At 63.6% G+C, this 23,610-nt stretch overlaps 3 protein-coding genes across 6 annotated transcripts; 2 read left to right on the top strand and 1 right to left on the bottom strand.

The window, feature by feature from the left end:
* Nucleotides 1–1,943: 1,943 nt before the first annotated feature.
* VSIG8 (V-set and immunoglobulin domain containing 8) lies at nucleotides 1,944–4,854 on the top strand. Its single transcript, XM_075176264.1, has 7 exons — nucleotides 1,944–1,992; nucleotides 2,432–2,607; nucleotides 3,077–3,278; nucleotides 3,367–3,531; nucleotides 3,806–3,928; nucleotides 4,070–4,205; nucleotides 4,683–4,854. Exons 1-7 carry the CDS (start codon nucleotides 1,944–1,946, stop codon nucleotides 4,852–4,854), a joined length of 1,023 nt encoding a protein of 340 aa, XP_075032365.1.
* A 1,628-nt stretch (nucleotides 4,855–6,482) lies between these two features.
* Nucleotides 6,483–10,475, top strand: CFAP126 (cilia and flagella associated protein 126). 3 transcript variants are annotated; one of them, XM_075176229.1, is made up of 5 exons: nucleotides 6,483–6,560; nucleotides 6,646–6,708; nucleotides 8,642–8,722; nucleotides 8,847–9,023; nucleotides 9,725–10,475. In XM_075176229.1, exons 1-5 carry the CDS (start codon nucleotides 6,534–6,536, stop codon nucleotides 10,271–10,273), a joined length of 897 nt encoding a protein of 298 aa, XP_075032330.1. In that variant the 5' UTR covers nucleotides 6,483–6,533; the 3' UTR covers nucleotides 10,274–10,475. The 3 variants fall into 3 exon arrangements, with proteins under 3 accessions (XP_075032330.1, XP_075032331.1, XP_075032329.1); XM_075176230.1 differs by lacking the exon at nucleotides 6,483–6,560 and having other exon boundaries at nucleotides 6,652–6,708; nucleotides 8,822–9,023; XM_075176228.1 differs by lacking the exons at nucleotides 6,483–6,560; nucleotides 6,646–6,708 and having other exon boundaries at nucleotides 7,548–8,722.
* A 1,370-nt stretch (nucleotides 10,476–11,845) lies between these two features.
* Nucleotides 11,846–22,882, bottom strand: SDHC (succinate dehydrogenase complex subunit C). 2 transcript variants are annotated; one of them, XM_075176231.1, is made up of 6 exons: nucleotides 22,808–22,882; nucleotides 18,958–19,014; nucleotides 18,029–18,130; nucleotides 17,152–17,213; nucleotides 14,784–14,947; nucleotides 11,846–12,799 (listed from the first exon to the last, which is right to left on the bottom strand). In XM_075176231.1, the coding sequence occupies exons 1-6, from the start codon at nucleotides 22,825–22,827 to the stop codon at nucleotides 12,695–12,697; spliced, it is 510 nt and encodes a 169-aa protein (XP_075032332.1). In that variant the 5' UTR covers nucleotides 22,828–22,882; the 3' UTR covers nucleotides 11,846–12,694. The 2 variants fall into 2 exon arrangements, with proteins under 2 accessions (XP_075032332.1, XP_075032333.1); XM_075176232.1 differs by lacking the exon at nucleotides 22,808–22,882 and having other exon boundaries at nucleotides 18,935–19,014.
* Between the last annotated feature and the right edge of the window lie 728 nt (nucleotides 22,883–23,610).

Genomic DNA, 23,610 nt, shown 5'->3' with positions numbered 1-23,610 from the left:
AGGCTCAGCCCCAATTCCCAGCACGGGGCCGGTAAGGGTTAACTGGCAGTGGTGAGCTCAGCTTGGGGCCAGTAAATGGAGCAGCTCTTGGCCCCGGGGAGTGTTTGGGACTGGCTGGGCGGTGCTGCCGAGCCGGCTGGGGCAGTCGTGGTCTGGAAAGCACCAGCATGTGCCAAGCTGTGCCGCGGGGCATTGCACGGGTGAGCCGGACATGGGGCCTGACCCTGGCCCACAGCACCAGAGTAGCCCAGTGTGGGGCTCAGCCAGCTCAGCCCCTCCGAGGGACATGGGCAAGGAGAGTGCCCGTGGCTGGGGCTTCCCATGGGCTGAGCACCCCCAGCGTGGCCCCGACACCTGCTGCAGAGCACCCCGTCCCAGCTCCTCCACCCACTGCCGAGCATCCCTGTCCCCAAATCTTCCACCCACTGCCAAGCATCCCCGTCCCAGCTCCTCCACCCACTGCCGAGCATCCCTGTCCCCAAATCTTCCACCCACTGCCAAGCATCCCCGTCCCAGCTCCTCCATCCCACTGCCGAGCATCCCTGTCCCCAAATCTTCCATCCACTGCCGAGCATCACTGTCCCAACTCCTCCTTCCACTGCTAAGCATCCGTGTCCCAGCTCCTCCACCCACTGCTGAGCATCCCTGTCCCAGCTCCTCCACCCACTGCCAAGCATCCCTGTCCCAACTCCTCCATCCCACTGCCGAGCATCCCTGTCCCAACTCCTCCACCCACTGCAGAGCATCCCTGTCCCAACTCCTCCATCCCACTGCCAAGCATCCCTGTCCCAACTCCTCCATCCACTGCCGAGCATCCCTGTCCCCAAATCTTCCATCCACTGCCGAGCATCCCTGTCCCACCTCCTCCATCCCACTGCCGAGCATCCCTGTCCCAACTCCTCCATCCGCTGCCGAGCATCCCTGTCCCAACTCCTCCATCCCACTGCCAGGTATCCCTGTCCCAACTCCTTCATCCACTGCCGAGCATCCCTGTCCCAACTCCTCCATCCGCTGCCGAGCATCCCTGTCCCAGCTCCTCCATCCACTGCCGAGCATCCCTGTCCCAGCTCCTGCCCTCAGATCCCAGCAGGTTTCGGCCCCTCTCTTCCTCCCCTCCAACTGTCCCAGCCCCCTCCAACCACACCGTATGTCCCCTCCACTGTGCTGCGCATGGCCTGGGGCGTGCTGCCCCTGCTGCTGCCATGCCACCATGTCCTCGTGCAGTGAGCCATGGCCTGGAGCACCAGCCAGGCTCCACACTGTATTTCAGCAGTGCCACCAGCACCAGCATGGGCTTGGTGGGTGCCACGGTCCCCACATGGCCGCAGCATCCCCATGCCCGCTCCCTGAGGGGGCAGGACCGGAGGAGGGATCTGCAGGAGCTTAAGCCCATGGTCAAACCACACCTTTAAGCTCTTCCAATTGCCCTTAGTCCTGCCCGAGACCAAGATCCTTTCGGAACCTGCATGGGGCCAAACTGGCACTGTCATGCGGCTGCGGTGCTCGGCCACACTTGGGCTGCTGCCGCAGGGTCCCCATCAGCCTTTTCCCACCGGTTACATTCATCCCGCCAGTGCCCACACCAGGGTACCAGCCACCGGGCACCACGGGGTCCACAGCCCCCCCGATCCCTGCTCCGCTGCTCTGGGTGCCCTGGGGCATGATGGTGCCCCCTGTGTGCTGCCTGCAGTGGCCCCCAGCCCGGGTCTGGCTGGATAGGGGCCCATAGCATGGCGATGCTTAATTACCAGGTAGGGAGTGGAGCAGGGCGGCATCGCTCACGCACAGCTTGGAGCCACTCAGTCATCCCAAAGGCATCCGCCCCACAGGGAGGAGCGCCCCGGCCCAGCATGTAAAAGCAGCCCCGCTCGGCCGGCTGCCTTGTCGCCTCGGAGCCTCCTCCGCTCCCACTCCTCCTCACTGCCCGGCACGGCTGCAGCGTCATGGCAGGGCACGGCGCCAGCCTGCTCCTGCTCCTGGGTCTCATGCCAGGTAGGCGCTGATGGATCCCTGCACTTGGACCCGCTCCTGCAGCGATGCCACCGAGGATGGAGGGGTCCCTGCCCGGCCGTGGGGCACCCCAGGGTGCCAGATGCACCCCATGGTCAGCAGAGCACCTTCAGCTGGGGCTGGTCCTGCCCCGACACCCACCTGTGTTGGCCAGAGCCGGGCGGGTGGCATTGAGCCCACCACGTCCCTTTGTCCCTGATGCAGCTTCATGGGACCCAGCGGGTGCCAGCCCTGATGGGTGCTCAACCCCACCAGGACACCCAGTCCCTGCAGTGCCTGACCCTGGCGGATGGGTCCCTGCCCTGTCCCTGCTCCCCGCAGGTCGGGTGCTGTGGGACTTGGGGTCGGGGTGCATTGGGGTGCAGGTTTGGGGTGTCCCCATGCTCCCCGGCCGGCGTGACGGGTGCCGTTCTCTCCCCAGCTCTCCTCCTGGCCGTCAGGATCAACAGCAAGGGCCGGGAGGTGCTGTACCTGGCCAAGGGCGACTCGGTGAAGCTGGGCTGCCCTTATGTCCTCGAGCCCGAAGACAACGGTCCCCAGGGCGTGGGCATCGAGTGGATCCAGATCACGCCCGAGCGGACTGGCCCGGAGAACGTGGTGAGTGTCACTCGTCCCGGCAGCTGCCATCGCACCATGCAGGCAGGGCAGGCAGGACTGGGATGGACCAGGCGGAGCCCAGCCAAGCAAGCAGAGCTGGGCAGGACAGGCAAGGTCTGGTATGGCAGGGAAGGACCAGGCAGGGCAGGGAAGGACCAGGCAGGGCAGGCAGGGCAGGGAAGAACCAGGCAGGGCAGGGAAGGACCAGGCAGGGCAGGGAAGAACCAGGCAGGGCAGGGAAAGACCAGGCAGGGCAGACAGGGCTTGGAAGGACCAGATAAAGCCCAGCAGAGCAGGCAGGACAGGCAAGGTCTGGCAGGACAGGGAAGGTCCAGGTAGGGCAGAGAAGGAACAGGCAGGTCAGGCAGGGGCAGGCAGAGCCGGGCAGTGCATTTCCCTCCCCAGCTGACAGCCCCGGGTCCCCCCACCCTGACCAGCCCTGCCCAGTCTTCCCACTTGCTCCCCTCAGTTCCTGTCCTACCATGACCACCACGTCAACTACGGCAGCGGCTCAGGGCTGCAGGACCGGGTGGCCTTCGTACAGAACGACCCCAGCCAGTACGACGCCTCCATCCGCCTGGCCGACCTGCAGGTCTCTGACACTGGCACCTACCAGTGCCGGGTGAGGAAAAACACCGTGGCTGTGCACGAGGTCATCGTCACTGTGCAAGGTGAGCCCCCCCCCCGCCCCGTCCCCTTCCCAGGCACCCTGGGTGGCCCCCAGTGGCCCTGGCGGTGACGGTATCCCTCTCCCTGCAGAGAAGCCGGCCACCCCACAGTGCTGGACCGAGGGGGAGCTGATAGAGGGGAGCAGCATCCTGCTGCGGTGCTACAGCCGGGGGGGCACTTCCCCGCTCGCCTACCAGTGGGCCAAGCTGGCCGACGGCTATGGCGGGGGACACCTGCCCTCCGGCACCATCCAAGGTGGGTGCTGGCAGGGCTGCGCGGACCCAGGGGGAGGAGGGGAAATCTGGGTGTGGGGGATGCTCCTGGGTGGGGTGTCCATGTTGGTGGGTGCCCATGGCTGTGTGCACCCAGGAACGTGGGTGTCCATGTGCACCTCTGTTCATGGGTGTCCATGTCTGTATGTGCCCTGGTCCGTGTGCTCCCATGTCCCTGTGCACCCGTGTCGGAGGGTGTGGGTGCCAGCGGGGGTGCGGCGGTGGGGCTGATGGGGGCCCATCTCTTCCCGCTGCAGGACGTGCTCCCGGCGACCTGTTAATCCGTAGCCTGACGGAGGTGCACGCTGGTATCTACCAGTGCCGCGTCACCAACCGTGTGGGCTACTCTGTCTGCCAGATCAACCTCAACCTTGCACCAAGTAAGTGCCACTGCGGGGGGGACAGGGCAGGCAGGGTGCTGCCGGGGGCTGGCTCTGTGTGCCAGGGTGCCACCGGGGGCATGGTGACCAGTGGGCAGCCGGCGGGGAGGCCGGCGGTGACAGGCTGTGCTCCCGCGGCAGGAGGAAGGCAGGCGGGCATCATCGTGGGCTCCATCCTGGGCTCCCTCCTGCTCCTCAGCCTGCTCGGGCTCCTCATCTGGGCGCTGATCTGCCGCTACCGTCAGAAGGAGTGCCAGCGGGCCTGCAGCGACTGCAGGTGAGGGGCACGGGGGCACGGGATGGGCACAGGGCCAGCGGGCACCGGCGGGTGCCACTGGGGACTACTGGGGACCGATGGGCACCCACAGGCACCGCTGGGTGCCACTGGGGACCGATGGCCACCGCCGGTCACCTATGGGCACCACCGGACAATGATGGGTGCTGATAGGCACCACTGGGAACTGCCAGGTACCAATGGACCCCGATGAGCACTGGTGGGTGCCATCAGGTACTGACGGGTGCCCGGGGGCACCGATGGGCACCGACGGGTGCTGATGAGTGCCACCAGGCACTGTTTGGCAGCGATGGAAACCAGTGGGGTGCCAATGGGTGCCGCTGGGCACTGCCAGGCACTGCTGTGCTGCTGAGCTGGTGGGCACCGATGGGTGCCACCAGGTGCCGATGGGTGCTGATGGGTGCCACCGGGCACTGCCGAGCACTGATGGGTGCCACTGGGGATCCCCTCTGCCTGCAGGAGCAGCACAGGCGGCACCATGACCCGCGCCTGCAACGTCTGCGCCCACCACAGCTACTCGCCCCACGGCATCAGCTACATGCAGTGCCAGCACGGCGACGGTGACGAGCGGGCGGCCGCCCTCATGTGCAACGAGGGCATCCGGCACCAGGTCGCCTGCCCGGCGCTGTAACCCCCCGCCGGCCCCACGCCCGCCCCCGATTCGGCTCCACGGGGAGAGTGACTGCGAGCCCAGAGCCGGCGGCACCGCTGGGATCCGGCGCCAAGCGGCGCAGGGCTGCGCTGCCGGGGCTCGCCGTGCAAATTGAAGTCAGGAATCCAGCTCCCTCCTCCTCCCCGAAACAGCCCCGGCTTCCAGCAAACTTTGTTTGGGTTCATCAGTCTGTTTTGTTGGTTTTCTTTTTTTTGGCCCCTTTTTTGTATGTCCCCCCCCAGCCACAGCCCGGCTCTCGGGGCAGCTCCCAGCCCCGCTCCCGGAGGCATCCCTCGCTAGTGCAGCAATATTTATTTCTCTCCAGCCCGTCCCCTCGGCGTCGAGCAGGGATGTGGCAGCCCCGAATCGCCCAAACTGGCTGCCCGGCAGCCTCCCGCCTCCGGCCCGGCGCCACCGGTGCCCCCGCATTGGCCTTAGCAATTGGGTGTTATTCGAGACGAGACGCCATTGGTACCAGGATTTGCAGTTTGGAACAAGAAAAAAAATGAAAAGAAATAAACTAAAGTGAATTCAGCGCTGTCCAGTCGTGCCTCGCCTCTCCCCGGCTGGGCAGCCCGGGGAGGAGGCGGCTGCCGGCCCTGGCACCGTGCTCGGGAAGGTCCCGGGGAGTCGGCAGCCCCGGTTCACCACCGCGGCAGAGGAAAGCTCATCCCGGCGGGGTCAGTTAGTGCCACGGCAGCGGCAGGGCACCCGGCTCACTCCTGGCAGCGCCCGTCCCAGCGTCCCCGTGCAGACGCTGCTGACACAACCCCGCAGCGCCCATGGGTGCTTTCTGGGGCTGCTGCCAGGGCACGCTGCCACGCGGCCGTGGGTGCCCCACGCCGGGCGGGACGCCGGGCGAGCCAGGACGTGTCGGGGAGACGTCGCCTGTGAGGTCCAGCAGGGGATGGGGGGGGCACCACCGCAGCCCCCGAGCACCCCGCAGAGGTGCCCAGGCCCAGGGTGCCCTAACCCTAATCTTAATCCTAACTCTAATGCGATGCTGCCCATAATCCTCAACTTAAACCCCAGCCTGACTCTTGCCCTAAGGCTGGCCCTAAGATTAACCCCCTACCCTAACCCTAATACTAACCTTAACCTTAACCCGGGAGCTAACCGGGACCCCAGCACTAACCCTAAACCTCATGTCCGTCCTAATCCTTAACCCAGGTGCTAACCCCAACGCTAACGCTAACCCAACCCCTAAGGCTAAGCCTAACCCCGCCCCGACCCACACCGGCCCCAGGCCTGCCGGGGGCCACGGGGCGGGGGCTGCCCCGGCCGAACCGGCCCGCAGGGCTCAGCCCTAACCCGACCCCCGCAGACGCCCCCCGGCCCGGCCCTGGCCCTAAGCCCGACCTCGGCCCTAGCCCCGCCGGAGCCCGAGCACCGACCCTGGCCCAGCCCTGATCCCCCCGGCCCCCGCCCCGCCATCGCTCCGCCCCCGCCCGGCTCCCCCGGGGGTCCCCGGCCCCGGCCCCGGCCCCGGCCCCGGCCCCGGCCCCGGCCCCGGCCCCGAACGGCTGGCGCTGACGTCACGGGCCCCGCCCCCGCGCCGCCCGGCCCCGCCCCGTCGGCAGCGCCCGTCGCCACTGCCAGGGGGCGCGCGCGGCGCGAGGTCACGCGGGGCAGTTGCCAGGAGACGGCGCGCGCGGCGCATGGCGGCTCGCTACGGAGCGGGGCAGGTGGGGGCGGGGCGGGGGCCGGGGCCGGTCTCGGTCCCGGTCCCGGTCCCGGTCCCGGCTCTCACCGGCCCCGCTCTCCTCGCAGTACGAGGACGCCTTCAGCCCCCACCGCCTGCAGAACTGGAGCGTGCCCCGGCCCGGCCGGCAGGTACCCCCGGACCGGACCCCCCGGAACGCCCCCCAGCCCCGGCCCGGACCCCTGGAACCCCCCGGCACCCTCCCCAGCCCCGGCCCAGACCTCCGGGACCCCCCAGAACCCGCCCAGGCCGGGCCTGGACCCCCCCGGTATCCCCCCGGACCCCCCCAGCCCCGGCCCAGACCCCCGGAACCCCCTCGGACCCCCCCAGCCCCGGCCCGGACAGCCCCGGCCCGGACCCCCGGGACCCTCCCCAGCCCCGGCCCGGACCCCCGGCACCCCCCAGGACCCGCCCAGGCCGGGCCTGGAGCCCCCCGGGATCCCCCCGGACCCCCCCAGCCCCGGCCCGAATGCGTCCGAGACCCCCCAGGACCCTCCCAGGCCCGGCCTGGACCCCCGGGACCGCCCCAGGACCCTCCCCAGCCCTGGCCCGGACCCCCGGGACCCCCCAGGATCCTCCCAGGCCCGGCCTGGACCCCCCCGGGACCATCCGGGACCCCCCCAGCCCCGGGACCGGACCCCCCCGGGACCCTTAGGACTTCCCCCAGCCCCAGCCTAGACCCCCGGGACTCCCCAGGAAACCCCTAGCCCCAGCCCAGACCCCTATGGCACCCCCCAGGAGCCCCTCAGCCCTGGCCTGGGACCTCCAGGACCCCCCCAGCCCGGACCCCTCTGGGGCCCTCCAGGACCACCCCAGCCCCGGCCTGGGCCCGCAGGAGCCCTCAGGACCCCCCCAGCCCTGGCCCGGACCACCCTGGGACCCCTCCGCCCCCAGCCCCAGCCTAGACCCCCGGGACTCCCCAGGACACCCCTAGCCCCCGCCCAGAGCCCTTTGGCACCCCCCAGGAGCCCCTCAGCCCTGGCCTGGGCCCTCCATGACCCCCTCAGCCCTGGCCTAGACCCCCGGGACGTCCCAGGACCCCCTCAGCCCTGGCCCAGACCCTCCCCAGACCCCCCAGGACCACCCTAGCCCCAGCCTGGACCCCCTCTGCCCTAGCCTGGAACCCCCCAGGGCCTCCCAGAACTCCCGCAGTCTGGCCTGGACCCTTAGGACCCCCCAGAACCCCCAGCCCCATGCCGGACACCCAGGATCCCCCAGGACCCCACCCAGCCCCATCACGGACCCCCAGGACCCCCCCCCAGGCCCAGCCTGGACTCCCCCAAGACCCTCAGGACCCCACTAGCCCTGGCCCAGACCACCCCAGGATCCCCTCCAGCCCCAACCTAGACACCCAGGACTCCCCAGGACAGCCCTGGCCCGGGCCCAGACGCCTCTGGGACCCCCCAGGACCCCCTCAGCCCTGGCCTGGGACTCCAGGACACCCCCAGCCCTAGCCTAGACCCCTGGGACTCCCCAGGACACCCCTAGCCCCGGCCCAGACCCCTCTGGGACCCTCCAGGACCCCCTCAGCCCTGGCCTGGGCCCTCCAGGACTGCCCCAGCCCTGGCCTAGACCCCTGGGACTCCCCAGGACCTCACCAGCCCTGGCCTGGGCTCTCCCCGGACCCTCCAGGACACCCCCAGACCCGGTTTGGACCCTCCCTGGACCCCCCCAGGACCCCCCCAGCCCTGGCCTGGGCCCTCCCCAGACCCCCTAGGACCACCCTAGCCCCAGCCCAGACCCCTCAGCACTGGCCTGGACCCCTCCAGGGCCTCCCAGGACTCCCCCAGTTCAGCCTGGACCCTTGGGACCACCCGGACCCCCCCCCCAGCCCCGGCCCGGACCATTATGGGACCCCTAAGACACCCCCAGCCCTGGCCTGGACCCCCAGGAACCACCCAGCTGTGTCCCGGACCCTCCGTGGTACCCCCCAGCCCCAGCCTGGACCCCCAGGACTCCCTGGGACCCCTCTCAGCTCTGGCCTGGGACCCCCAGGACCCCCCTCAGCCCTGGCCCGGACTCCCCTGGGACCCCTGGCTATACATCCACCCCCCACTCCCCCAGCACCCCTCTCTGCGGGAGGGCTCCACGCCGATTGTCGCCGATGACCAGGGGCACCTGCTCCCCGCCGTGCCCCGCTCCCAGGTGAGCCAGGTCCACGGGCACCCGCGGGGGGGCCGGAGGTGGCTGCTCCTGCCCCTCAGCTGGCGCCAGGGCTCCGTGGGGCTGCAAGGCCCTCGCCAGGCCCCGCTCCCCCTCTTCCTCCCAGGCGTCCCCGTGGGGCAGGTTTGTGGGGACCTGGGAGATGCCGCCAAGGATCCCCCCGGCCAGGCTGGACCTGACGTCCCGCTCGGCCGCCGCCACCGCGCGGCTCATTGACTGGATCCGCCAACCCACCGCCCTGACCCGCGCCTGCAACGGCCTCCGGACGGAGATCACCGGGAAGGTAGGTGCCCCCCTCCGGGGGTCCAGGGACAGCACCCTGGCTCACGAGCAGACTTCAGGGGTGTTTTGTACCACCCCAGGCCGGTGAAGGGCAGGAGAGGGGAGAAGGCAGCAGAGATGGAGCCGCACGGGGAAAGTTGTGCTCCCTGTGCCGCTTCCCTCCCTCCCACGGGATGTTTCAGACCCGTTCCTCCCACGTCCCCAGTTTGCACCCGCTGGTAGATCCGACCGGGTGCACTCGGCCCGGCAGCACCCAGTGCTTGGGCCACCATCTCCCCCTGCTCCCGGGAAGGGGCTCCCTCCGCTTTGCCCCAAATCCGGGCTCCTCTCCCCGCCGCTGGCCGGGTGCCCGGGCTGCCGCGGCCGCCGTTGTGCCACCAGGAGGAGCTCACAAGCTGCCGCTCTCCTCCCGGAGAAAAGCTTCCCAGAATAGGGGCTGCCCTGATGTGGAGCGGTTCCCAGAGCCCCCAGCACCCCGTTTCCACTCCCTGCTTCTCCCCGGGGACCGCTGCAGCGGTGCCTCACCCCCGGGCAGAGCAGCCCCTGCCCCAAGTGCTGCAGCGAGCCCCTCCACGGCAGCGGGGGCTGGCCCAGACCCACCTGCCCCAGTGTTTCTGTCCAGTCCATTCGCCCCCCACTTCTCCCGCTGCCCCCCGTCCCCAGCGTCACACCATGAGCCTAGCACACATCTCCCTCGCGCAGCCCCAAGAGCCTCGGTTGGATGCACAAACGGCCAAGGAGCCTTCCCGAAGGAGCAGTCGGGCATCCAGCGAGGGCATCCAGCCCGCCAGGGCCTCTCCCGGGTCACCGCTGCAGGAGCCGCCCAGCCCCAGAGCAGGCGCCACAGCCGTGGTGCCGCTCTCCCACAAGCCCGGCTGCACGGAGGTCCAGCTGAAGGCAGACACGTCTCCGGAGCCCCCGCCTGCGCGCCAGCCTTGCTCCCAGCAGGCCAAGCACGGGGGACAAAACCCGCACTCCCACCAGCCTGCTGTGACAGACCTCCGACACGGGGACGCCGGCTCGCCTGAAATCCCAGCCTCGAGCCGTCCCGCTCCGAGGGGGGCCAGCCCTCGGCAAGCCACGCCGCTGCAGGTCTCCGCTCCCAGCCGGGGGGGCTCCGCGGAGGCCGAGCCCCAGGGGGGCAGATCCCACAGGCTGAGGGCATCACCCTGTGCGGGATGCCGGGAGGCCAGTACCAGAGGAGCAGCCGCAGGCGTGAGAGCCGGGCGGCCGTCTCGCGCAGGGCCCTGAGCTGGCTTTGCTCTCCTCCCATCCCCTCCCCGGCTGCAAACCATCCGCCCCTTGGGACACGCAGACAAACACCCCCAAGGGTGAGGAAGGGGAACGTGTCAAAGAAGCCTGAGCGAGGCCAACGCCGGGACAGCACCACACGGCCCGCACTTGTGTTCTCAAAACAATTGGAAAAATATAATTTAAAAAAAAAATAAATAAATCCCCATGTTTGGTTTCAGTAGCTCAGGGCACGGCCCCAGGCAGGTCTGGGCTGCGCGAGTCTGCGCGGTGCTTCGGTGTCAGGCACCGTGCCCTCTCCAGGTTGTATCTTGGATCGTCCAATTTAGTAGCATCTTGTGCTGGAAAGGTGGGACTAGCCGCAGGCCAGGAGCCGCTCACGGCTCACCCGGCCTCTCCCCGCGCCGAACAGCAGCAATCCCGCCGCTGCAGGCTGGTTTCATCCATTCCTCGACCAGCGTCTCATGGGCGGAAGAGCGGCAGGTCTGGCCTCGTTTCCCATCGTGGGGAAAGCGGCCGTGGTGGGTCCGCCCCAGCCACGGGGCAGCGCTGCCAGCCCCCCGCCACCGCTCGTGAGAGGGAAATGAAGTCTGTGAAGTGCAGCTGAGAGATGCAGCGAGCCTAACTTCGTTAGCAGCTGGCACGCACCACAGAATAGCTCATTAGCGAGCAGAAGTGGGTTCCAAATAAAAGCCATTTCAGCAACTGCAGGAAGTAATTGGTTTAAAGCTAAAATACATTCATTTTCACCCAGGAGCAGCTCTCTCCTGCTGGGGCATGCAGCTACACCAAACGGGATTCGGCAGTAAGTCTTCTCCCTCTGCCACGCTGACAGCAGACGGCTTTTCCTCCTTTGTGATTTCTCATCTCCGAGGCTCCGCGTCCCCCCAGGGCTGCGATGCCTTCTGCTAATTAAAGGAGTGGCAGATTTGTGAGGTCCAGCAGGCAGGCAGAGGAGCTGAGCGAGTGGGAGGGACAGGGCTCGAATCAGTGGTAAAAGCAATTGCATGGAAAAAGCCTGGCCGGCGCGAGGGATCCTGGAGAGCGTTACTGGACCGGCTCCCCTCCTGCCACTTCAGGTCTCCGTCAAAAGCCCGATGAGGAGAGCAGATGTTCCCCATAAAGCCAACATTTTGCCGGCTGATGATGTGAACGGGAAGGAGGATCCTTCCTGAAACAGAGCCGAGACCCTTGCTGGGACACGAAAGCAGGACAGAGCGCCTGGTGGGGAGCGTCCTCTTTGCAAAGCTTTGCTCCCAGTGGCAAACGTTAAAAATTGACCAATTTGAGCAAAAAGCTCCTGGACCTCGTGCAGGTGTTTGTACCAGTACAAACAACCGCAGTCCAGGTAGGAAATTCCTTTCTGGCAGCATTTCACAGACAACCCCACACCCGCCAGCTCCAAAGGTCAGGCACTACACCTGCCTCTAAACGCTGCAAACAGTTTGTTTTTCCATCGCCCGGCTCTGGGAAGTGGCGACTCCCTGGATCTCGGAGCAAAACACCCCTTCCCGGCCGACTTTGCCTCAGTGAACAGTGTCGAGCACAGACGACAAACTCAGCGGCTCAGTGTGAAGGATCAAGGCTGCTTTATTGCAGAGGTGGACAAGTGACAAGTGCTGAAATGCGAGCTGGTGGCAACACAGGACCGGAAAACCACATCCCTCCCATCGTGCCAGAGACAGTAACTTCCTAACAGGGGAAAATCGGGTGTTTTCACTGTCAGGGGCTCCAGGGCCCCAAAGCTGGCTGAACCACGTTTCAAGGATAAGGAGTGGGGGCTGAACCTCTGCTCATCTGAGCACCCCATCCCAGCCAGCTCACGCTGCCAGGCTCGGAAAGCGCAGGGTCCCATGGCCGGTGCGGCACCTGGATGGCACCGATCACCCGTTCCCCTCACGGGTGCCGGCGTTGGCAGCTCCGCCTGCTCTCCCTGCCCTGGCACGGGCTGCCTCAATGGAGACGCTTGTCCTGTGCCAGGCCTACACACGCACTACCAGCCGTCCACGAGCCCACTCGGACCTGCAGGGACACAGATTCAGCATTGTCTCAAGCTTGGGGACAGAGCAGAGAAAAGAAACGCCCTGGAGTTTGCCTGGAAGAAGCTAGGCAGCGACCGAACGTGCCGGGATCGGCTGTTAATTCGTGCCTGGCTTTCTGTGGCTGCTCGGGCATGTGGCACGGCAGGAGATAGCCTGGCCTGTCCCCCCACCGCTAAGAGGGGGTTAGCACATCACCTGGGCTAATGAAAAGCAACTCTGATCATCCACAAGATTTGCGAGGAGGAGAAATGCCACCTTCCCCAGATCTGTAGTTACTCAGGAGCCTGTCCTCCCGCCTCCCTCTCCACGCACATCTTGAGGTGGGCTAGGACGGCGCAAATCTTCCAAAAACAGGGAGGCCATCAACCGGGAGGTACCTTCACATGGCTGCGAGGCCCGCGGAGGAGAGCAGGGTCAAGATCAGGACCAGCACCCCAGACTGGTTGACCTGGGGGATCTTGAACCCCTTGCCCATGTCCCAGGCCTGCGGGAGAGAAGAGACACAGCAGGGTTAATTCAACAGGGCTGGGACGGTCCCTGATGGGGGATGTGCCAGACGCAGGCAGAAAGACACCATCTTTCTGATAAAAGCTAGCAAGACCACCCCAAAAAACAGCCTTTGGACCACTGGATACAGACCGGAGGGTGGGCTACAAGTGTCCATCGCTGCAGGGCAATGAGCAGGGGTCTCCCTGGGTGCAGGCACGCGTGCGCCATGCCAGAGGAAGTTTATCCCCCATCAAGCCCCCGCATCTATCGGCAAAGCTGCCTGTGAGCTCTCCCTAATCCCCAACAGCCGCAGCGTGCCAGGTTCACTTCAAAAGCGGCTCTCCGCTTGCTTCTCTCCTGCTGACAGAAATAGGTTATAAAGCACGGCGCAAGCTGCAGATCTGAGGCAGCGCTAACACCCGAGCAGAGCCGAGCGGGTGGGGATTAGCCTCAGCCCCCGGCGCCCCTGGGTACGGTACGAGCCGCGGAGGCCAGGCTGAGCCCGGATGGCAGGGAGCTGGAACGGCAACCCGGAGCTGGGTGTCCTTGGTTCCCAGGTATCGCAGGTGGGTTTGCACTTCTCACCTGGCTTTGGCCAAGCAAAAGTGGGGTGGCTGAGGGCAGCCTGGGGAGCGCACGCCTCCCCCCAGCCTGCCAGCAAGCCCCCGGGGCTCAAAGCAGAGAAGCCCCTGGGGCAGAGGCACTAAACTGAACCTGCTCCCTGTTGACTCCCCTTCTGTCATCGATGGGCTGCGCTGCCAAGCGCAGCCAGCAGCCAATGCTGCTGGTTTCCTTCCTAGACAATTTAATTGGCATCTTAATATATATGTGCAGTCAGAGACTTCAGCACACGTTCGACTCATGACGCTCCGAACAAGGAGCCGGTTATGACTGCTCCATTTGCCCGACAGCATCTCCACAAACGAGCGGGGCTCAGCCAGCTGCAGGCCCCGTGCTCCGAGACTTCCTCTGACGCCAAGTGCTTGAAAAGCGGATAACGAGCACTCGCAGCACTGCCGGCTGGCCACCGTCCGCCCTGAGGACCCGCGGAGGGGGCTGCTCTCGCAGCACGCTGTTGTTCACCCCAACAGCTCAGCCAGGCGCCTCCCGGCACTCTGACACGAGCACCTCGTAATGGCGGCTCTCAGGTACAGGATACAACATCCAGCAGTGCTCAAGTCCCGTGTTTCCACACTGGAAACACCGCGAGCCATCAACGCCCGCAGCACAAGCCCACATCTGCAGTGCGGCTCCGCACGTGATGCCCCCCCCGCCCAGAGCAGAAGGATTGTGTCACGCTCCGGGCCAGCTGCCTTTGCAATTTGCTCCCGTAAAACCTAACCTATCTGGAGCTACAGAAAACACAAAATCAACTACAAAAAGCAGCACGTCTTGTACTGTTCCCAGCAAGAAACTCTCAGCTCTCCAGCTCCCCCTCCTTCGTCAAACACAGGAAGCTCAGCTGAACGGAGCTGCTTGTTCCTCACTTCAACCCAGAGCAAACATCACAGGTTACTTTCTGTGCAGGCAGCCCTGTCTCCAATCCTCTGCCACACGTCTTCTGGGCTCATTAAATACTATAAAGCACCTGGAAGATCACAGTGCAATGGCTGCATGATGAGGGTGAGATAATGAGCAATGGGCAGCACTTCTGCAGGGCTCGAGCCCGCGGCTCTGCAGACACGTCCTCTGGCTGTAACGCTGCTCCCACCAGCCCTTGTCCGTCTCCCGCAGCCGAAGAGACGTGGGGGGATGCTTCAGCCAGCTGTGCCACCCGGTGAAGTACCAGCATAGCGATGCTCCTTGCAACTTAAATGTACCCAAAAATAGCACTGAGGTTCTGAAGCACTTGAAGTGACTAATTCCCATTTCCAAGGGCACCTTCCCAGATGCAGCACCCAGCGCTCCCACAGCCGGCAGACACTTCCCTTCCCTCACACCCCCAAGCACACGTGCGGCCCCTCGCAGGGGCTACTCACAAGGTGTCGGACTCCATTCCAGGTGTGGTAGGAGAGGGGGAAAGCCAGAGCGAACTTAGCGGAGTAGATGAGAGCGGGCCCCAGGCTGAGCGACTTCACCATGGCCAGGTAGTGGGGAAACTGCTCTGGGAGCAGCAGCGCAGCCAGACCAAAGAGGGAGACTCCTGAGAAAGACAAAGCCTGCAGGTCAAGCCAGCAGAAACCTTACCAACCCCTCGCTGCCCACAAAGAGCCCCAGGCCACCTCTGCGTCTCTGGTTTGGTGACACGGCCTGAACCGCCATCAGCTCATGGCAGCCTGCAGAGGAAGGAGGAAGGAGAAGGGCTCTGCCCGTCTGGTGGCAGTGCCAGCTGCACAGTGACAGTGTACGCTGGGGTGCTGAGGACTCAAACTGGGGCAGCAACGCACCGAATCTGGGTCCTGCACCTGGGGCTGCATTACTCATACAACACCCAGAGACCAAACTGGCATGACCTCATGCAATTGCAGCCAAACCAGCCCAAATTCAAGCTTAAAGGGAAAACGAAGTTCAAAAAAGTAAGGTGGCAGCTCTTCAACGATGACTCCAGACCCACATCTCGGGACAGAAACGCCTCTGTCGCCAGCCACAGCCACAGGCAGCGACGTAGCGAGGCAGCCTCGGCGGGAACCAGCAAAGGAACCAGCAAAGAGACAGCCTGACACGCATGGCTGCGCTAGCTGCAGGAGCCGCAGCACCTTCTCCTCCTCATTTCTAGGCCAAGAGGGTTTCTCCAGATGGTGCTGCCAAAAGAATGGGAACGATTGCAGCCAGCAGTCAGCCAAGTCGCGATTCACCCTCCGCTCAATAGCGCCTGATTACACTGCAGCACGCTAGCTCGAGCACCTCGGCCGAGGCCGGCGCTGGCAGCATGAATCAACCAGCTGCTTCCTCGCTCAGCCACTTGTCTCCTCAATGGCCTTTGTGTTCGCCCTGCAAGGAGCGCAGGAAGTCAGAGGCTCCTGTAATTACAGGCCTTGACGGAGAGGAGTTGAACACTTCCCCCTCCTTCTCCTGGCGGCTGAGCTGTGGTCGGCAGAAGCAATGTTCCTTCGTGCTCGATCGGCCTGGGAAGGGGACGATTTCCCCTGCGGCAGAGGCTGACGGATCGGAGCAGAAAGGCAACAGTGAACCTGCCAGCTCGGCCCGTCTGACAGCAAGCTGGATGGGGCCAGGCACGTCCAGAGCTCCTGGTGGTGCCAGCGCGGCTGCCAGGCAGTGCCCTGGATTCGCGCACGGAGCAAGGCACGCAGCCACCCCGAAGGAGGAGCTGGGCTCACAGGGTGCAGGCAGGCAAGTCACCTTGCCGTGCTGGAGGCAGCTCTCCCGCCCAGAGGACGTGTGCCGCTCTTTGCGAGGCAGAGCTGGGCGCAAGCCAGCTGGCCTGGGAGGAGCAGGGCCTGGGGGCAGAGCCGAGCCCTCACCAGGGCTCTGCCGTGCGGATACGGGAGCAGGAGGGCACATGGGTGCCCTTTTCTAGGAGCCCAACTCCCAAGCCCTCACAGGAGGCCAGGCTGGGAAGGGCAGGCTGCAGCCCTCGCTGCTCCCTCTCACTCTGACGAGTGAAGAACACAAGTCCTCAGTCCTGCACATCTTTTCTGAGTCCCTTCACTCTCTGCCCGTCTGCAAACACCAACCCAGCTCCCCCCCCTCAACAGGGAGCTACCAGAGAAGCACCTTCCTGCTGCCATGAGAGGGCATTAATGGAAACAAAACAGCCTTTCACAGTTGGATGTCCTACACTTAGTCAAACCATGCAAGTCAAATTGCTGGAGGGAGTTTATCGGGTTTGATGCTGGCGCTGCCTTTCTCCCCCACTGGCATCTCTGGGAAAGCAGCAGCCATTCCCAGGAAACTGAAAAACTCCACCTGTGCTAAGGAAAATCCTCCAAGCTCTGCCTCCCTGTCAGTCTTTCCCTCACACAGGGTCTCCTGTAAGGGTAAACCAGCAAAAAACAGCCCCAGAAGAGAAGGGCTGAGAACTGGAGCAGCAGATCAGCTTTTTCCAGGCTGGGGAAGGCCCCGAAGAAAGCAGCCAGGCCAGGCCGCAGTGCTGCAAAGGCTTCGAAGGCTTTTATGTACGGGGGAGCATCGCTGCCTTTGCAGGACTGGAGCCACTTGCAGCACAAGAGGTCCCGGGGACAGAGAAATGGGGATGGGGAGATATTCAGAGGACGGAGAAAGAGAGAGGACAAAGCGCAGGTTTCCCAGGAGAAAATCCATTGCTGAAGCTGGGAACATTGGAGAGGAAACGTCCGCCTGGAGTCACGTCTCCGAATCAGTCAGAGGGGTCTTCCCTCCCGCAGCCCCCGCCCTCTGTTGCTACAAGCAGATGGGAGATGCACGCACCTAAGCTCAGCGCAACGCCGGTGCCCCGGTGCGTGATGGACATCGCCATGGGCAGGGACCACCTGCAAAACAACAAAACTCGTCAGCAAAACAGGGCACAACACCCGGGAGGCCTCCGGGGCCGCGGGACAAAGCACAGCCCGTCTATTCCTAGACAGGTCCGTGCTGCTGGGCGGGTATTTCTGCACTCAGAGTTATTCAAGGAATCCAGCCAGAGCAAAAGGGGAGAGACGGGAATTTGCAGAGGCAGCTTGGGAATGGCAAATGCCACTGGCACGGGTTTGGGAAGGGGAAGGGCGTCTGCTGCGAAAGCTTAAAGGGAGATGAAAAAGGAGAAGACTGTAATGCTCCTGCAGTTGAGGAACAAAGGGGCAGGCTTTGGGCATCCAGGCTCACGGATAAACGAGAGAACCTGGAAAAGTGACGGAGGCAGCCCCAAAGAAGCCCTTTCTGAGGAAGGAACCCGAGAGCCCTGAGTTGGCCTCCTGCCTCCACCCCCAAGGACCGCCAACTCCGCAGCAGGACGCACCATTCTGCGCAACCGCCCTCCGCGGAGGCAGCTACCTTTCAACGGCACGTCTGGAAATGCTGCCCTGCCCGAGCACCCCGAGGCGCAGCTCCAGGGGGACTATACCCCTCCGCAACACCCCGTACAAAAACAGTGAGTGCCATCAACTCCGTGGGGGAGGCTGCGACTCCCACACACACCTCAGACGGTTCACAGCGCAATGTCGAGGGTCTCCCTGTCCTCCGCCTGAAGTGACAGCGGGAACGCACACAGCCCTCCCACCCAAGGGTGCCTCCGGGGACAGGGCTGTCATTTGCCAGAGCCCAGAGGTGCCCCAGCGCGAGGCTGAGGAGGCCAAGAGGCTCTTACTCGTAAACGGTGATGTGAGGGGACAAGGGACGATTGGACTTGGTGTTCTTCTCCCAGAAGTGGGCCATCTCCTCCTTGGCCGTCGTTCCCATCGGGACGATGCTGCAAAAGAAGAGGAGAGGGGAGGTGTGGACAGACGGGCAGCATTTTACCCCTGCCCGCTCCGCCAGGCTTTGCTGCGGCAGCTTTCCATCTCGCAGGACACGAGCTCCCGGACGACCTTGACTACAGCAGTACAAAGAACAGCTCCAGCTGTGCATGGACACAGGCGAGGAGAAGATCGCTGCCAGCTCTCCCGAGTGAGTAATAATAACGTGCAGAATGGGAAGCTGCTGCACTGGAATCCACTCAGCCAGCGGAGCCGAGCCACCCCCCCCAGCACCACCCAAATCAGGGTATAGGATATCAGATAACACATTATATAATACTGATAACATGCAACCTGCTCTTTACTGCCATGGTAATTGCACACTGTACCAAATAAAGAGCTTGTAATTTAATGTTCCTGAGATTACACAGCAATTACACTTACAGCCCAATTTAGCAGAAAATAACGATTTCTCCCTAAGTCTGGCAGCACGAAGCACAGTAACAAGAGGGTTTCTGTGGCTCCCAGCCCTCCTCAGGCACAAAGCTGTCACGCAGAGTGGCACAGAGGGGTGACAGGGGTACCGCCGCCGCCGCGAGAGACCCAGGGCTGCCTCAGCGGCCAGCCAGGCTCTCCCTTCGTCCCTGTCCACAAGCCCCAGCCCCTCCGTAAATAGGCCGTGCCCTCGTGGTGGCACGAGGCAGTTAAGTGCCCAGCCAACACATGGCGTTGATTGACCAGAATTACTAAGCGGATGGAGCGCACGCATGCCCCAAAGCCTGAGCCTGATCCCTCAGGGAAGAACTTAATCCCGTTACTCTCAGTAAAGCCTCGGACTCACTGTCGCACAGAAAGGCCAGGGCCAAGCCGAGCCAGCAGGCATCGCCGACCAACACATCTGCAAGAGAGAAGATAAAAAGGCTTTGTGAGTGCCAAATAAACACCTGAAAATGCCAGCAAGATGGGGCCGGGGAGGGGATTCGCCACTTTGGTGGTTCGTATCTTAAAATCAATCTTAACACGAGAGGATCTGGGCTGTTCCTCCACAAATCTCTCCCTTACACTGAGCTCTTAACTAGAGTCTCTAGACTCTGCCCGGGGGTTCATTCTTTACAACACCCTGTAATTAGTCTGCTCAGCTGTAATACCTTGTTTGTAAGACAGACATAAACAGCACTCTAAGCTCACAGCTACGCTGAGGCGGTCCGTTTTTCACTCTCACTACAGCAATTATCGGGGTGGGCAGCACACATCCCCCGAAAGGCGCATCTGCCAAGCTCTGCAGAAAGGGCAGGTTCAGGCCACCGCGCTCCACGTGTCCAAGATGAAGCCATCAGCCCCCCCTTCCCCCAAACACTTGTTTTCATTACAGCATTTTGCCGCCGCCATTCATTAAGCTCCGAGCACCGGCGAGATGGGAGGTCACTGTCGCAGCCCAGCGCACGCAGCGTTTCAGCCGCGCCAAGGCTCGGGGCAGGAGGTAAAAAGGGATTTTGTGGTGCCCGAAGGAGTGGGTGCCGCTCTCTGCGGAGCGATTGTAGTAACTGCGACCCTGACATTCAAGGGCATCTCTCCAGGAACGGGGAGGAACAGGCCCCCGGCCCAGCGCAGCTCGAGCATTTGCAGATGTGGGCTGGAATCTGCGGAGCCCGCTCCTCTCCAGGACAAAGCGTAACAGGCAGCGCTGCCTTTCCTGACAACATGACAAGAACGAGGTCTGTAATAACGTTTGGCGTGCTCATCTGCACGCGACAAACACTAATTAATCTTCTCAAACGCACAAGCATCTGTACCAGCATCTCCCGCTGTTTCAGTAACAGCAGTAGATAAACGAAGCTCTGCTGCTTTTCAGTCGTCCTACAGCCGGTCTTGAGGACGCGGTAGGAAAAACATCTGGAGGTCAGCTCTTCACCAGGTGTAAATCCAAAACAAAAGTCATTATTATTAACCACTCCGAGTTCCTGTATAAATGATCGTTAGGATGTTTCCTTTCAAAATCCTCCCTCACGTTCACAGGCTGGACTTGAAACACTGCAGGTTTTTAGGAAGGCATCCTGGCTGGACACATGAATTTTCGGCAATGCAGAATCCACCCCATGCTGCAGTGCAACATTTCCGATTGAAAACCCTTCTTTGAACCGTCTCTAGTTTATCAACGCCCTCCCTGAAGTGCGGCCTGAGAGCGAGACCGAGAGCTTCAGGGGGACACAGCAATGGCTGATCCCAGCCAAACCTCCACCATCGTGTCCAAGGGCAGCCGACAACGGATCCCCGGAAAAAAGTCTCAGGAAACACACGGGAGCACCCACCACCACGTGCAGCTCACGCACTTCCCAAGCCAGAGGGTTTCAGTCTGTAATAAATGGCTTTTTTCGCCATGAATTCGCACTGCCACCTCCCAACTCCCAGCACAAATTCTCACGGCTTAACCGGACGCAGAGAACCAGCTCCCTGCTTGTCCCAAGCCCCTGTGGACCAGCGCTGGCCACCACCTCCCGGTCCTTGGGCAGGGGAGAGTAGATGAATGATAAATCTCTATCCACAGACCATTAATTATTTATACACCTCGCTCATGCCCTCCTCAGTCTGCTTTTCCAGATTGAAAGGCCAAACCTACTTCATCTCTCCTTCTATGGAAGCCACTCAACACCTCTTGTGGGGGGTGGAAAAGGGCGGGCTGGCTCCGAATCACACACAACATTCAAAACAGGAATAAAATCCACAATGCATTTGCATTTTTTCAAAGCTAAACTCCCCAGCAAGAACTCCCCATCCTCTTGGCTCAATTTTAATTTTTTTTTTAGATGCAAAGCATTACATCTTGCTGCAGTGCAACGACTATTGCTTGCAAAACACAGCCCTCCAGCTAAGCAATCAAGGTCACTCTGTACCAAGGACCTGTCCTCTTCATTATTTATCATTCTCTAAGTTGTTACGGCTTCTCCAGCTCTTCCTCCATTAACTTGCATTTTCTTCCAGATCACTGACAAACATGTTTCTTTAAAAAGAAAAATTAGCCCTAAAAGAGGATCCTCCAGACCCACCCTGAGAGCTTCCCCAGCCAACTCCCACTGTGCCCCGCGCCCGAGGAGGGTGCAAAGACTCAGGGGACCCCTGGACGGTGTTAATTATCGGGGACTTTACAGAGCACAGTCGCTCGTGCAGGCTGGAGAAGGACAAGTGTAAAGTGGCAGCTCAAATTAGATGTCTGTAAGCGCCCGGCGGTGGAACAGCACCGGCTGCACACACCCCACCAGGCAGCTCCGTTAGCTCAGGAGGAGAATTTCGGGAGTTGCGGGGGACAGCTCTGGAGCAGCATCAGCTCAGTGTCACGTCGATAGACGTCGTTAACATTTATCCTGCAAGACAGGTCTATAAAAATCACTCGGATTTCGCCACGGAGGAGGCAAACGAGAAGCAATTATATACGCTTTTTCATCTGACAAGCAGAAGCAGACATGAGATGAAGTTATCAGGCGCAGGCTTCAAAGCAAAGCGAGTGACTTCTCTCTTGTTTTTCAGGCAGCAGCTGCGGGGCGCCCGCCCAAGCAGGTACCGGAGCCCCCCGCCTCTCCCGCTGCTGGCAGATCCTGCCTTTAAACAAACCCGCACGCGCGACAAAGAGCTTTCCACAAAAGTGTGACGGCTCCAACCGCCGCTAGAAAGAGAATAAATTAAGAGAATGAAAAATCCCAAACACCGTCTCCAGGCTGACATCAAAGAGGACAACGTCGGAAACGGGGGCTGGGAGGGGGACGGTCACAGCCTCGAGGAGGCACAAAACTGTCCAGTGGGGGTGGCAGATGGGAAGAGGCACCTTCAGGCCAAGCAAACGCAATGCCCTTCCCCATCACTGCTCAGCGCCACGGGTGTGGCAGGACATGCTCCTGCACAGGACCGCTGAGCTTCTGCGAAGCCACCAGCACCCCGGCAGGCGTCCCTGCGAGGCGGGGGACACCCCCCAGCGCCGGCTGGGTGGTACGTGGGTGACTGTCCACCCAGTCAAGGCCACCGAGAGCCACAGGAGCGAGGGACGGGGAGAGGCTGCAGGCAGAGAGCGGGAGGGAGCGGGGCTGCCCCACGGCAGGGCGCCGAGGCCACGGTGCCACCCCGCAGCCCAAGGGGGTCCGGGCTCCTGCTCTGCCCCGGCTCCGCGCTTCACCGCTCGCACCCCGAGGGCTGCCCGGGGGGCTCGCTGCGGCGGGGGGGCAGCACGAATCGGCCGCCCGAGGGGGCGATGCCTCGCCGGCTCCCTGCGGCCGCTGCACCGGGGAGGGGGAGCGCAGGGACGCGGGGCCCGTCCCCCGCCTTAAACACCCCAAGGGACGAGCCCGAGGGCGCAGGGACCGGGGCGGGACCGGGGGGACCGGACCCAGGAGCTGTCGCAGTGGGGCGGCGTGGCCCGTCCCCGCACCGGGGGCCGTCACCCACAGCCGGGCCGGGGGCAGGAGCCCGTCCCGGGTCGGGGCACCCCGCGGCCCGGCCCGGGGCTCCGTGCGCGGCTCCGGGGCGCTCCCGGCGACCCCCCCGCGCCGGGCTGTCCCCGCTCGGCGGCACCGCGGCCCAGCCGAGCGGCGGGACCCGGCCCCGCCGGGACGGGACAACCGGCCCGTCCGCCCGCGGCGCCGCGCAGCCGCTCCCGGGGCCGCGGGTCCCGCCACGGCGCCCGGCCCGGCCCTCCCGGGAGTCACCTCAACGCCAGCGCCGCCATCTTGGAGCGCCCCGCACGCCGGAAGCGGCCGTGATGCACTTCCGCCCCCGCTGCCCGTTACTGCCGGCGGCTGCCCGTTACCCCTCGGTTACCCCCCGGTTACCCCCCGTTAACTCCGGGCTGCCCATTGCCCCCCGGTTGCCCCCCGTTATCCCCCGTTAACCCCAGGCTGCCCGTTATCCCCCCCCCTTACTCCCAGGGCTTCCCGTTACCCCCCGGGGCTGCCCATTACACCCCCGTTACGCCCCCGTTATCCCCGGGGCTGCCCAGTACCCCCTCACCGGGGCTGCCCGTTGCTCCCCAGCGCTGCCTGTCACCCCCCCGGTTAACCCCCGGGGTTGCCTACTGCCCCCCCCGAGCTCCCCGTTACCCCCCAGGGCTCCCCGTTATGCCCTGGGGCTGCCCATTACACCCCCGTTATCCCCCCCCGTTACCCCCCGGGGCTGCCCGTCCACCCCGGTGCTGCTCCCCAGCCCACCGGGACCCTCCCGCCCGCAGCTGATGGAGGACATTGAAGCAGGAAAATCTCACAGCTCCGGGGCGAGGCCTGTCCCCGTCCCCTGCTCTCCCTTCCCCAGCCACGAGCTCTCTGGGTCAAAAACCTTCTGAGGAAAACCCCACTTTGGAGCTTTTAACCCCAAAACACCCCTCAGCCGGCGGCAAAGCACGTGGGGGGTTGTTGTGCAAATTCCTGTCCTGGCACTTTGGTGGTTCCCCGCTTTGCGCCCTGCGGGGACGGATGTGCCCCTCGTCCCGCGGCTGGAGCCAGCATCACCCTCTCCA

Source organism: Calonectris borealis, chromosome 29 (genome assembly GCF_964195595.1).
Source record: "Calonectris borealis chromosome 29, bCalBor7.hap1.2, whole genome shotgun sequence".
NCBI classification, from domain to species: domain Eukaryota; kingdom Metazoa; phylum Chordata; class Aves; order Procellariiformes; family Procellariidae; genus Calonectris; species Calonectris borealis.
Note: the sequence above shows the minus strand (reverse complement) of the source record. Positions and strands in the feature narration are given on the sequence as shown.